At 42.1% G+C, this 12,713-nt stretch overlaps 1 protein-coding gene and 1 long non-coding RNA gene across 4 annotated transcripts in view; both read left to right on the forward strand.

Annotated features, from left to right (window-relative positions):
- The window catches only part of UBE2F (ubiquitin conjugating enzyme E2 F (putative)), a 64,846-nt gene that overhangs the window by 38,352 nt on the left and 13,781 nt on the right, over positions 1-12,713 (forward strand). For all 3 annotated transcript variants that reach the window (XM_090144501.1, XM_031604562.2, XM_031604561.2), the window contains 2 exons: positions 2,993-3,025; positions 6,192-6,254. In XM_090144501.1, coding sequence (XP_090000627.1) covers positions 2,993-3,025; positions 6,192-6,254 — 96 coding nt within the window. The remainder of the gene's footprint in view (positions 1-2,992; positions 3,026-6,191; positions 6,255-12,713) is intronic.
- Positions 9,825-12,654, forward strand: LOC149917320 (uncharacterized). Its single transcript, XR_016468471.1, has 2 exons — positions 9,825-11,666; positions 11,756-12,654. It is a non-coding gene; the product is annotated as an uncharacterized LOC149917320 (long non-coding RNA).

The raw sequence follows: 12,713 nt of genomic DNA on the forward strand, positions 1-12,713 counted from the left end.
TAGCTGCTTTTGTCTGGCTTGTTCCCTGCTTAAATTAGTGTAGTAAATATACTTTGCCTGCTGGGGGAAAACCTTCATTTACAATTTACATGTTGACTCTCTCTTCAAAAGAACTGCTGTGTGGTTGGTTTTTTTTGTGGTGTTTTTTTCTTTTATTTTTTCAGACATCCGAAAGAACAGCTAAACACTTGTCTCTGACATGGTTTCAATGGCATCGCTTTTGTAAAGAGCTTGTGAGAACTGCCACTTGTGCATATTTGGTGTCTAACTGAATTAGGACCTCCTACAAACACAAGGCTTTGAGAATCCCAGGGCTGGGGAGAGGCAATTCCAAAGGCTGTACTTAGCGTTTTGCCTCTTTGCTCTTGACCTTTCAATGTTGCTGCAGGGTAGATTTACAATTCCCTCATTTGGTATGCTGTGAATAAACCTGGGGGAAGGGATTTCAAGCAAGGGATTCACTCAAAGGCAGCACAAAAATGCCCAAGAACGAAAAGGGGCAATTGTAAAGTGTTATTTCTAAGTCTGATCTGCTGAGTTTCTTACATTGACATCATCCTGGTGTGAGAGTGTATTTCCTTCATTATATCTTCTCCCACTTTCACACTGGATTTGACCATGCACTGCTCTGCTGGGGAGGTTAATCCTTGCTCTTTGATTTGAGTATGATAGTTGAATCTTCCCAATTAACCTAGTAGTGAACTATTTAAAACCCACCACCCCATAACCACATTAAGCACGTGGAAGAAAACAGACCAAAAAAAAAAAAGCATTGTAAAGGAAATGGTCTAGCCCAGATATTCTCAATGTGAGCATGCAGATTCCTATGCTCAATTCTCCTTTTAAAGGTACTTTTTCCATAGCAGCAAAGTCTGGGGAGTGAGAAATGTGTTACAGAAGTGGAGCAACGTAAAGCTATAAGATCCTTAACATTTTAAAGGTAATCCACCCTACCTGGATCATAGAATGCCTTGGGTTGGAAGGGACCTGAAAGGTCATCTAGTTCCAACCCTCCTGCTGTGTGATGATCATTACAATTCTCTATATAGGGTTAACTTTCTGCTTTCGGAGTATTCAAGCTGGAAGTTCAGTAATGTTTGTAGCCAAGGATAATGCTTTGTTACTTTTTAAGAGAAAACAGAAGCTTAGCTTTTTTTAACGGTTAAATCTGTCAGTATCTATTGTTTGGTAGCTTGCAAATCCTTTCAGATAGTCAAGGGAACATTGAGCATTCAGGCACGTTGCTCATCTGCATGCAGCAAGCAGCTCTGCTGAAGTCAGTAGAGCAAAGTGATTATTTTTGCAGTACAACAGTGTCAAGTTCCTCAAATATTAAATACTTGCTTCACTGCCTCTCAGCTGTTCCGTCCCACTTCCCTGTCTTAATATCCTGGATTTAAATCTAGGGGCTAGCCTCAAGCTCATTACAAATAGCATTGTCCTCTAGTAGTAATTTAGCATTATTCTTTATGGAACCACGCAAGGGTATAAAATGAATCCAGCACATCATAAAACTTGCATAGGTAGAAACAGGTCAGAAGTAATATTAAGATTTTCACACCATTTGTTCAGTAATAATAATAATCTTTGTACACTTTTTGGTTGCTAGAATGGCCATAAAAATGCAAAGCACTTTGAAAAGCTATAGCCTTACAGAGGTTTTTTCTTATTTTGTTGGGAGTTTTTGGATAGAATTCTCTGCAAAGCCAGCTTGAATTAAATAATAAGTCCAGGATTCCAGAGTCTTAAAACTGTGTTTCAGCAACTGAGAATTAGGAAGCAATTTAAGTAAACTTAAAAATACGGCGTTTATTGAATGACATGGGGAATGAATAATTTGATATAAATTACATTTCTGTCTTGAGTTGCAAGACTTGTATGAGGTGCAGCTCATAACTGGAGTACTTGGATTCGATGAGGTAACTCAGGTGTGCCCCTTTTTTGTAGTTTGTGCTGCCATTGAAGATGGGAAGTACATTTGAAAGAGTCGGTCTCTGCCACACCAGATGATTTCAGAGGTGCCATTAGGAGAAGATGCAGTAACTGGAAATGCTCTGATCGTTTCAGCTGTACTAGGCAGCATTGTGTCATTAAAAGATGTGCTGAGCAGGTTATTCAAAGATCAGGATCAAAGGAGAAGGGATTCATAGGAGGCTGTTGTCATAATGCTGGCATTGTGTCTTTTACGTAGGACATAACTGGATGTCACTTTGAGGGAATGCAGATTTCCCCAAGAGTTTGCAGTAGGGTAGCTTGGTTATGTGATTTCAGAATCCTTTCTCTTGAGAGCCTTCAAACTGGTGGTGGGTGATCCCTTTGAGTCTGCTTCTGTAGTAATTGCATCTTGTTTGTTTTCTTAGTCTTTGAGGCTTGTAACTGAGGATATGGGGCTCTTATGTCACGGACCCTTCTGGAGATGCATCCCCTCAAAACAGGCTGTGCTTGATGGCACCAAATAAGGGGACATTTAGAGTCAGTTTACTCTTAACCTTCTTATTTGCAGCACTTGCAAATCCTCTCTATTCAGTTCTTTTTAAATAGATGCTTATAAGCAAGGATTGTATCTCTGTAATCATACTACACCTAAATCTCGATGCTGTCGTGACACTGATTCAAATATTTGTCTGTCATTATTTTAATTCTTTTATTTTTAAGAACAGATGGCTGAATTAAATTGTATACCCACCATTTGAACTAAGCTGTGGTGGCGTTTAAGTTGCTGTTCCTCTCCTTGGGCAGAGAAGCATCAGGAATAAGGAAAACCTGAACTTGTATTTGAATATTCAGTGTTTTGGGGTTTGGAAACTTTGACATTTCAGGCATCCATGAGATGTGGAAGATTTTCCACTATTTTGATTTAAATTAGTAAAGCTTAACTCTTAATCTTGATTTGATTTCCAGTAAGCTAATGGGCTAGTAGAAAAAGAAAGCTTGTCAGCTTGTTTGGAACACCTGAAATGCATGCCTAACTTACTCTGCTTTTCCCTTGCAGGATGTTGTCTGGGGATTAAACTCTTTATTTACTGTAAGTAAATGAATCCTTTGCATATCCATGTTCTTTCTGTCTGCCTTGTGTGGTTTCAGCCTCACCTAATGTTGTCTTTTGAGGTCTTTATCCCTTTGGCCTCAGTAGGTGTTGTACAAATATAAAATCAGTTTGTGCTTTTGTTAACTGCAGGACACGTACAGATGATCTCTAATGACCGTGATTCTGTAGATTGTTTTTCCTTTTGGTTGCAATCTATTATGGGATACTTTGATAATGAGTTATATTATCTAAGGGACCTGCTGGTCAAATTGAAGGATAAGAAGGGAAAGCATAGGCAGAGGAAGTGGGGATGGGTGCCCTGGGAAGGAGATAGGAATGCCATCCAGATGTGCAGAGATGGGATCAGGAAAGCCAAGGCGCAGCTGGAATTTAACTTTGTGAGCAATATGAAAAATAACAAGAAGATATGTTGGTCAGAAGAAAAAGGCAAAGGAGAATGTACCCTCTCTGGTAAATAAGGAGAACTGGAATGAATAGGCATTGAAAAGACTGAGGTACTCAATGAGTTCTTTACTTTGATCTTCACTGCTGGTCAGGCTTCCCACTCCTCTCATTTCCCTGAACCTCTTGGTGGGGTTTTGGGAGGAGCAGAATTCCTCCCACTGTAAGAGGAGAGGAAGTCCAAGACTGCTTCATGAGGCTGAATGTCTACAAGTCTAGGGGCTAGACGGCGTGCATTCTGAAGGAACTGGCTGATGGTTTTGCCAAGACATTCTCCAACACATTTGAAAAGTTGTCATGTGAAGTCCCTGGTGACTGGAAAAAGGGAAACATCACACTTATTCTGAAGAGAGAAAGGAAAATCCAGGGAACTACACAGGTCAGTGAGCCTCACCTCTGTACCTGGAAATATCATGGAGTAGATCCTTCTGGAAGCCACATTAGCATGCATACAAGATGAGGAAGTGCTCTGAGACAGCCAGCACAGCTTCACCAAGGGCAAGTGGTACCTGACCAATCTGGTGGCCTTCTATGATGGACTGATGGCATTGGTGGACAAGGAAGGGCTACTGATGTGATCTTGCTGGACTTGTGCGAGCGTTTTGGTATGGTCTTTATCTCTAAATTGGAGAAATGTGGATTTGAAGGCTGTTCTGTTTGGTAGATAAACAACCAGTTGGATTATTGCAGCCAGAAGGTTGTTGTCAGTGGCTTTATGTCCAGGTATAGGCTGGTAAAGAGTGGTGTCTTTGAGGGGTCTGTCTTGGGTCTGGTGCTCATTGGCATCTTTATCAGTTATGTAGACAGTGAGATTGAGTGTACCCTCAGCAAGTTTGTGGACAACACCAAGCTGAGTGATGCAGTCAACACAATAAAAGGAAGGAATGCCAGCCACGGGGACCTGAATCAGCTTGAAAAGTGGGTCCATGCAAGCTGAATGATGTTCAACAAGGCCAGGTGCAAGGTGTTACACTTGGGTCACAGCAGTGCCAGACACGTGTACTGCCTAGAAGAGCTCATTGAGAGCAGCCCTGCAGAGAGGGACTTGTGGGTCCTGATGGACGAAAAGCTGGGTATGAACCAGCAGTGTCCATTTGCAGCCTAGAAGACTGACAGTATCCTGGGATGGCAGAGCAGTGAGTGTGTTCCACGCCATCAGCAGGAGTCACGGTGCATTCCTAGAACCTCCCATGCAGACAGAGCTTGGGACTGGCTGCAGTCACCTCACTTTCACAGCTGCTAAAGGCTTCATTTGTTTAGATGGCTGTTTCAGTTGACTGATTTACAAGGTTGGAGAGCAAAGAGTAATTGTGTTTCAGTTAGTCTCCCACTGCATGTTAAGTAACCAGAAGGAAGTGCAATCCAATGGAGGTACAAAGAAGTCCCTTACACAACTGCACATAAAAATAATCTGTTGGGCAGACAGTAGCACTTGATGGTCATGCATCAGAGACCACAGGGATTTGTCATGTCCTGGAAGAGCCATGCTTTGCAGCTTGCTCTTGGATTTCCCTCCCACATTGCTTCTCCAAATCAGGCTTTGTATAGCTGGCCTTTTCAGAGGGAACTTTTGTTTCTGGAGGGAAATGTGTTTCTGTGGTCCATGCAGATTCTAATGGGGTTTTCTTGAAGAAAGTGAGTGAAGATCAATCTGAGAACAGCATAAGCCTTACACAGTGATGGTGTGTCACTGCCCTCAGAGGCCAGCCTTCAGCTGAGGAAAGTGGTCCAGTCTGCAGGCAGAGGAGGGTTTTTCTGTGATACAGCATTATTTGTGTGATGATTCATGTGTTACCTATAGCTTGGCTTTCTTTGCTCTTAACTCTGGACACTTTCACCTTCCAGAGTTATTCATTGAGATTAAACTGATGGAACTCAGATCTATTTTTGACTCTTTCTGCTCCTCGCCCTCTTGTGCCATTATCTCATGGGGTCTTTGCACTCCCTTTCCTTCTGGGTCATGTGTTTCCCATTGCATTAAGCATTCCTGTCTGTTGCTCCAATTTAGAGGGAATGAAATTGTGTTGCTCTTGTAGATGACATCAGGGAAATTCTCCCTGCTTTATCACCAGGCTGTGCGCAGCTCTAAACTTAATTATGATTCACAGTAAAATAAACCCTAATTAATGAAAATCATCAGCAACTGTGCCTCCTGAAACTCCGAATGTTCCTTCAAAGCTTGTTTTAAAACTATCTCTCTTTTCAAACAGAAATGCATCAGTGCCTGAGGAGTGTGTCGTAGGGGCTGTATGTGGCATGCAGTCAGATGAGATCGAGTGTCTTGCTGCTGTTGTCCTTTAACTGATGTTTGATTCAGTTTCAACTGTCCAACTTTGTTTACCTTTGGCAGGGATCTGTACAGAGGATGTGAGATTATAGAATCACAGAATGGCCTGGGTTGAATAGGACCACAATGCTCATCCAGTTCCAACCCCCTGCTATGTGCAGGGTCACCAACCAGCAGACCAGGCTGCCCAGAGCCACATCCAGCCTGGCCTTGAATGCCTGCAGGGATGGGGCATCTACAGCCTCCTTGGGCAACCTGTTCCAGTGCCTCACCACCCTCTGGGTGAAAAATTTCCTCCTAATATCTAACCTAAACCTCCCCTGCTAGTCTTGTTTGCTTTGCTTCTTTTTCGTGTTTATTAGCGCTGGGGAAAGTTTGGAGGAAACCCTGTAATGTTCTCTGGTTCTTTTCCAGGATCTTTTGAATTTTGACGATCCTTTGAATATTGAGGCTGCAGAACATCATTTGCGTGACAAGGTGAGTCAGTGGTTTATTTAAAGCATTTTGTTCCTTAACACACACTGTACTCTGTGATTCCCAGTCAGTCCTTTTATAGCATTTGAGCTGGTACTTAAGGCAGTAGAGTGACTCAGTCTATCAGCAACCAAATATTCAAACAAAAATAAGCTTGATCTGGGAAAGTAAACTCAGCACAGTAGTGGTATGCACCATATGCTCAAATTGTTGACCATAATGTAATCACATCCCCAGAATAGATGGTCTTTGGCTTTTTGTTTCTGAGATTTTCCCTGAAGCTGCATATGTTCTGTGGAGCAAACGATAGTGATTTTTTCTGGCACAGCTACATGAGCAGCCTTTCACTTAAAGGCCAGCAAAAAGATCCCGTCCCTCTCTATCTCTTTCAAAATGCTGCTTTTTTGTTCACAAGCCTTACATGTTGCATGCTTTTATTATTTATATTATAAGAAAATGGAGCACATTCAAAACCCAGGAGTGGAAACTTTGTTTAAAATACTCTTTATGATTTACTGATTAGTGGCCTGATGACAAGCTGTGAATGTGCACCTCTCAGCTGAGTGTGGTGATAGATAAGAACAAAAGTAATAACTTCCCCCTTACCTGGATGTCCAAAGTTGCATCACCTTCCATTATATGGATGCATACCTTAAATGTATCAAATACTGACTTGGCATATTCAGGATTGCTTATTTTAATTAAACTCTTCTTATACTTTTGGCAAAGTTAACCTTCAGTACTGAACAAAATTTCCAGGTAAATGTTGGTTTGAGGAGTTTGTTGAAGATGCAGATTTGGGCAGTATATCTTATTTAGGTTGCACGTTCATCTTCCCAGCTATTATTTGTTTCAGTAAAACCTTGTAGCTAGTCTGGTATTCATCAGTATTTGCAGGGCTGGGATGAGACAGTTAGCCTAAAGTCAGTGAAAATTGGTAGAAAACTGATCTGGAAGTGGTTTTCATTCTAGTTTTGTTATATTGTCATGGCAAATAGTGCCAGGAAACCTTCCAAGCCATAAAACACCAAGTAGTTACAGACAGCCCGAGGAACAAAAGCAGTGTGGTGAGGTGGCAGGTCAAAGCATTTTCTTAGTTTGCACTGCTATACTGAATTATTCTCTAACATCTTGCCAGGAAGGTGTCTATGTGTGCTCTTTGGGAATGGTGAGGATGCTACATACCTGCTGCTGCATGTCAAACTCAGCACTTGTTTCTTCTAACTGGCAGAAGGGAGCAGTGGTGGAGTCTAGGTAGGTTTTGTAGGGAGTGATGCTCCTATAGCATGAGCACAGTCTTCTGTCAGGTCTTCTGAGGCTTAACAGTGCTGCAAGACATCAAACCAGCTAAAGAATGGCAAAATGAAGAAATCACTATCATGCATCTCCCAGCCTCATTCAGAAACTGGAAATCTAGGGAAGCTTAACAAGGGAAGAATGCTACCTGCTTTTAAAAACCCAGCTCCCTCAGAAAAGGAGTGTTGAGTGTTCAAAATGTGTCCTCCTGCCCTAGGAAGATGGAAGCTTTTTCAGATAGCAGTTATTGAGAAAAACGTTAAAGGGAAATTGAGGTTTTTCGTCAGTCTTTAAAGCTAAAGAATGTTTTTGCACAGACTATTGTTGTGGGTTTTTTTTAACTTACTAAACTGTGGAGTAGACTCATCACAGTTATCCAGTTATGTGAAATTCATGTTCTACTGTGTTAACTTCTTTGGTGCTTTATGTAGATTTCGTCTTCGGTGAGTTTGACATATTCATTGCTGAGTTTTTGACAGGAAGTGTTGGATTATCCATTGTATGTCTTTCAAGCATCACGAAAACAAAACCAATAATGCCTGCCTAGGGTTTGCAAGGGGGAGAAATGACTGCTTTTACAGTTAGCCTCAAAAGGATGTGATTGCAGGGTGCATTTTTGTCTCCCTAGGGAATAGATGCCATGTAGCGTCTAAGCACTTCATTATAGAGTGAAACTGCTGTGGTTCTGTCCCTCTCTTAAGAAAATATTGCATTGCACAATATGATTAATATGGGAATCTTACTGAATTTTCCCTAAGTCATTTTTATGTGCATAATACAATCATACAGATAATGTATATGTGATATGCATGCATGCTGTATATACACATAGCTATGCAAATACAACCATATACAAATAGTTCTGTCTACAAAGATCTGTGTATAGCAGATATCATAAGGAAATGCTTGTGGTCATTTGGCAGTGTGGGAGTATATGGCTTGTAGAAGCCAAAACAAATGTACATTGAGTGGTCTTCTGTGGTTCTCCTGGGGGAGATGACTGTTTCACTGATGTCATTTCAAATTGCAAATCCTGAGATCCTTTCACAGACACTGAGGCTTAGTGTGGCTGCTTGGGAAGTTAACAGCTAATCTGAAGCCTGCCTCTGGTTATTTAAAACGTGGAGCTGGAGTTCGTTCAGTTCTCTAGGCTGATATTAAGTCATCAAAAATGCTTCTCTTCCTGCACATTCTCAAAGCTGTATTCGTAGTCACATCACAGATAATCAGATCTCTATTTCTGATTCTCAGAGAACAGTCATACTGTGAATGTTTGCATTATAGATCAGGCTTCAAAGGACACTTAGGATCTCTCCCTGCATAAGGAACTTCTTAACTTTTTGCATTAGGTCCATGGCTTATACTGGAGTATATAGCTGTAGCTGTTGGGAAGGCAGTCTTGCTCTAAAAAATGATGCAGAATTCAGAGCTCGAGTTCTTCAACTAATTGCTGTGAAAAATCCTGTCATATTTGACACCTGTGTTCATACAGCTTCATCTTCCAGTCTTCAGGGTATCTGTCAGCTTGAGGAAGGAGCTGTCAGCTCCTACTCAGCCACTTCCCTGCTGATTCTTTCAGCCTCTGATCATCAGGTCACTTTTAAGTTAATTCTTTAAAATGCATACAATTGTTCATGCAGCTTTGGTAATTCTACACTTCCTTGCACATTTTGTAAGATCTCAGTAACTTTTTGGAAGTTGTACAACAAACCTGGCCAGTCATCAGTATCCATTTTCCTAAATGGTGCACTGAGCTAACCTCAGTATTCAGCCCTTTACTTTTCAGCTGCAGAAGTGATTTGGAGTCCTGTGTCACAAGTGATTGCTTACACTGACAGACCTTTTCATTGCTATAGGATGCTCTCTGCCATCTTGACTGAGCTAAGTAATTATTTCTGAGATAGGACCCCATTACTCGTCTCCTTTCAGGTGGTTTCATTGCCACTGCAGCCAGTTTGATAAGGCTTCCATTTTGCTAGCTATAAGTTTGTCTTATGGCTCATCATCAAGCGATGCTGGGTGCTCCCAAAGCTTAGTCACCCACATGGTTGCTTTTTTTTTTTTTCCCCCCCCATTCCCCCTCCTTTCAGCTTGTGAGCACAGTTCCCTATTCTCTCGCAGTTCACGTCTGTGAATGCTGTCTTCCTAAGCAACCTCGTTGGTGTTGAAGGACTGCTGCTGGAATAGGTTGCCTAGTGATGTGGTTGATGCCCCATCCCTGGAGACTTTCAAGATGAGGCTGGATCAAGCCCTGAGCAACCTGACTCAGCTGTACGTATTCATTGCAGAGGAGTTGGACTATATGACCTTTAAAGGTCCCTTCCAACTCTAAGAATTCAATGATTCTACTGGTTCCTCCAAAGCCTTCTCCTTCCCAGTAAGTCCTGTTCCCTCAGCCTCCCCTTGGACCCAAACCCTTCCCAGCAGAGGTGTCCCCAGCCAGGGGCAGAGCATGTCCCACAGGCAGAGCCTTGCCTTTGGCCATTCTGAGCCTCGTGGGGCTGCTCTCAGCCCCTCCTGCAGCCCACAAACCTCCCTCTGGAGGCTGAATTTGTCCCCAGCACGTTGACTGCATCCACTTCAGTGACTGTATTTTTGTAGACCTGATCAAACTTCCACACGCAGCCACTGTTTTCAAACTTGGGTCTTCTTGAAAACACTGACTGTGGCATTTCTTTATTTCATAAAGCATTCAGTAGAATTTGTAGTTCCCCATCGCTCTTCTTTTTCCCCTCTGCTTTTGTTTAACTCTTAATTGTTTCCAGCTTGGGCAAAGTTTGCATTGTTCATTTTTTTGTGGAGCTGCTTTTTGGAACATTTGTGGTTTCCACATTACACTGCAGTTAGGTCATGATCACTGGAAGATAATCATCCCCTTTTGTTTTAGAGCTCAGTAAATCAGAATTAAAAGATGATTGATGTCATTATATAAACTAAGCAATGTTTTTCCCAGCATTTAATCTTCTCGTGCCAATAAAATCTCATCAGTTTGATAGTATGAGATTTCTTGTGGATTTTGAAGAACAATTTACTGGCTAACAAGCTGCTTTGAATTTAGCAGAGTAGTCAGTCCATGATGGATGTGGATGCCAGAGCCATTGATCGCTGGTAGAATCAGCTCCAGGGATTCCTAAACAGTGAGGAAGTGTTCATGTTTTGAGGATTTGCTGTTTTGTGTAGTGAACAAACAGAGCTGTATTGATTCACTTTCTTTCATAGCCAAACAAGCTGAATAGTAAAAGAATAGAGGTGCACCTTGTTGAATGAGCTTAGCAGTTCAGGACTCATGTATTCCTTAGCTGGAGGTGCTGTGGGCACTGCCTGCAGTTTGTTAGTTGAAATCTAGAAAATGCTTTCCACGTGTACCTCTCATGATTGTTTGCAGATCCAGTCTCAAGCCATTGCATTCACTGGGTTCCTCAAAAGTTTCCTGCCTTATATTTCCTCATAGTGTCAGCATTTGCCAAAACCATTTGAAAGCCATATGTGTGCTACCCAGCAAGAAAATTCATTACACTCCTCACGTGGCTTAGAGTATTTAGTATTTCTTCTAAATTCTGTTTAGCTTTCTTCAACTCCCATACCCTGAGTGCTAATGCTGTGTCCTATTTCCTGCTGAATTTGGTATAGTTTCAGTTGTCATCTTGCAAACTAACAAACACTCATTTGGTTTTTCTCCTGTGTGTTGGCTTTGAGTAGTTTGAAGGGAGAAGCTGCATAATATTACCACCCTGTGTTGTGTTAGTGCAGATGTGAGCACGGTGAGGCTGTGGGTGGTGCCTTTCAGCAGTGGCAGCAGTGACAGCAGACACCTCTGCTAGTGCAGATTTTGATGAGTCAAGGCATGCAGACTCCGTGCACAGCTAATACTTGTGATGATGTTGAAAGAGAGTGTTTTGTAGCTGAGATTTAACTCTGTCAAACAGTGTTGTTTTGCTCTTTGTATCAGTTGTAGCTTCCATGGAAATAAATAGGATGCACTACTTCTGGAGCAGCCTTTGTAGATGCAGCCTTAGACAATCCACGTTAACTCAGTGCGTCCCAGGGGAGCCAAGAAGTCAGACACCCATGGTTTGAAGGACTTTGTTTGACTCTTCCTTGAGAAGCAATGTCCAACAGGTAGGAGTGCAGCCTGCAGGCAGCCAGCAATTGCATCAGGAAGTCATCATTAATGCCACACATCGTGGCCCTCCCTTTGCTTGCCCCAGGCAGAAGGATCACACTTGTCACTGGAGGAAGGCTGCTGTCAGACTCGATGTAATTATTGCTGGTAACATCCAGGATGTGAAGAGGCCAGCATGCTGCTTCCAGCAGGCACTCCAGTCTGATCCCTACCTGCCTTGTTTTATTTCCTGGGAGCTTGTCAAGCTTTAAAGAACATGCAGCTGAATACCCCTACAGAAAAGTGGTCTTTTTGTCTTTTCTATCTTTTTTTTTTCCCCCAATCATATTCTGCTACTGCCAGTGAAGGGAGACTTAATTGTTCCCCTGCCTTTTCCATGGCTACACTGGTTGTGAGGCTTGTGCTGTTGTTTTGGTATTTAACGATGAAATATTTTGCATCTGTTTGTGCAGGGGATCTAGTCCAGGTTTTAGGCATCTTGGGTTTTCACTAGAGCTGCAGAATTTTGGCAGTTCTGTTGTCACTGGCTATTTCTAACCCATCTGTTTTTAGGCAACTTTATATGCTGGGATGACTGCGTTCGTGGGTTGTGTTATAACTGCACGGGTGCTGTGCATTTGTAAGAATATTAATGAGAAAATTCAAGGGAGCTGGAATGCCATGCTGTGGTTAAACTTGACTCTGGATGGTTCATGACATCCTGAGGCTGTCTTTAATAGATCATCCTGACAGTAGCAGTTCCTATTCCTGTCCAAATCACATTTTTCTGATTCTTCATAACAGTAATGCTAACACACTGGCAAAAATCCTCCAAAAGACACCAGGGACAGGATTGCCAGCCTCATCTCACCTGGGGTAACAGTATGTTTTCATGAATAAATAGACATAAATCACACAGACAGTGCTAGCAGCAGGGATGCTTGAGGCCAGGAGCTGTTGGGGCAGGTTTTTACTATCAGTTAATATCTGTTTCTCCCCCCTCCCCCCCCCCCAGAAAAGAAAATACTATTTTGCTTTTGCATTTTGTTTTAATTAAAGGCTAC

The sequence above is a fragment of the Phasianus colchicus genome, chromosome 7 (genome assembly GCF_987193195.1).
Source record: "Phasianus colchicus chromosome 7, bPhaCol1.hap1.1, whole genome shotgun sequence".
Taxonomy (NCBI): Eukaryota; Metazoa; Chordata; class Aves; order Galliformes; family Phasianidae; genus Phasianus; species Phasianus colchicus.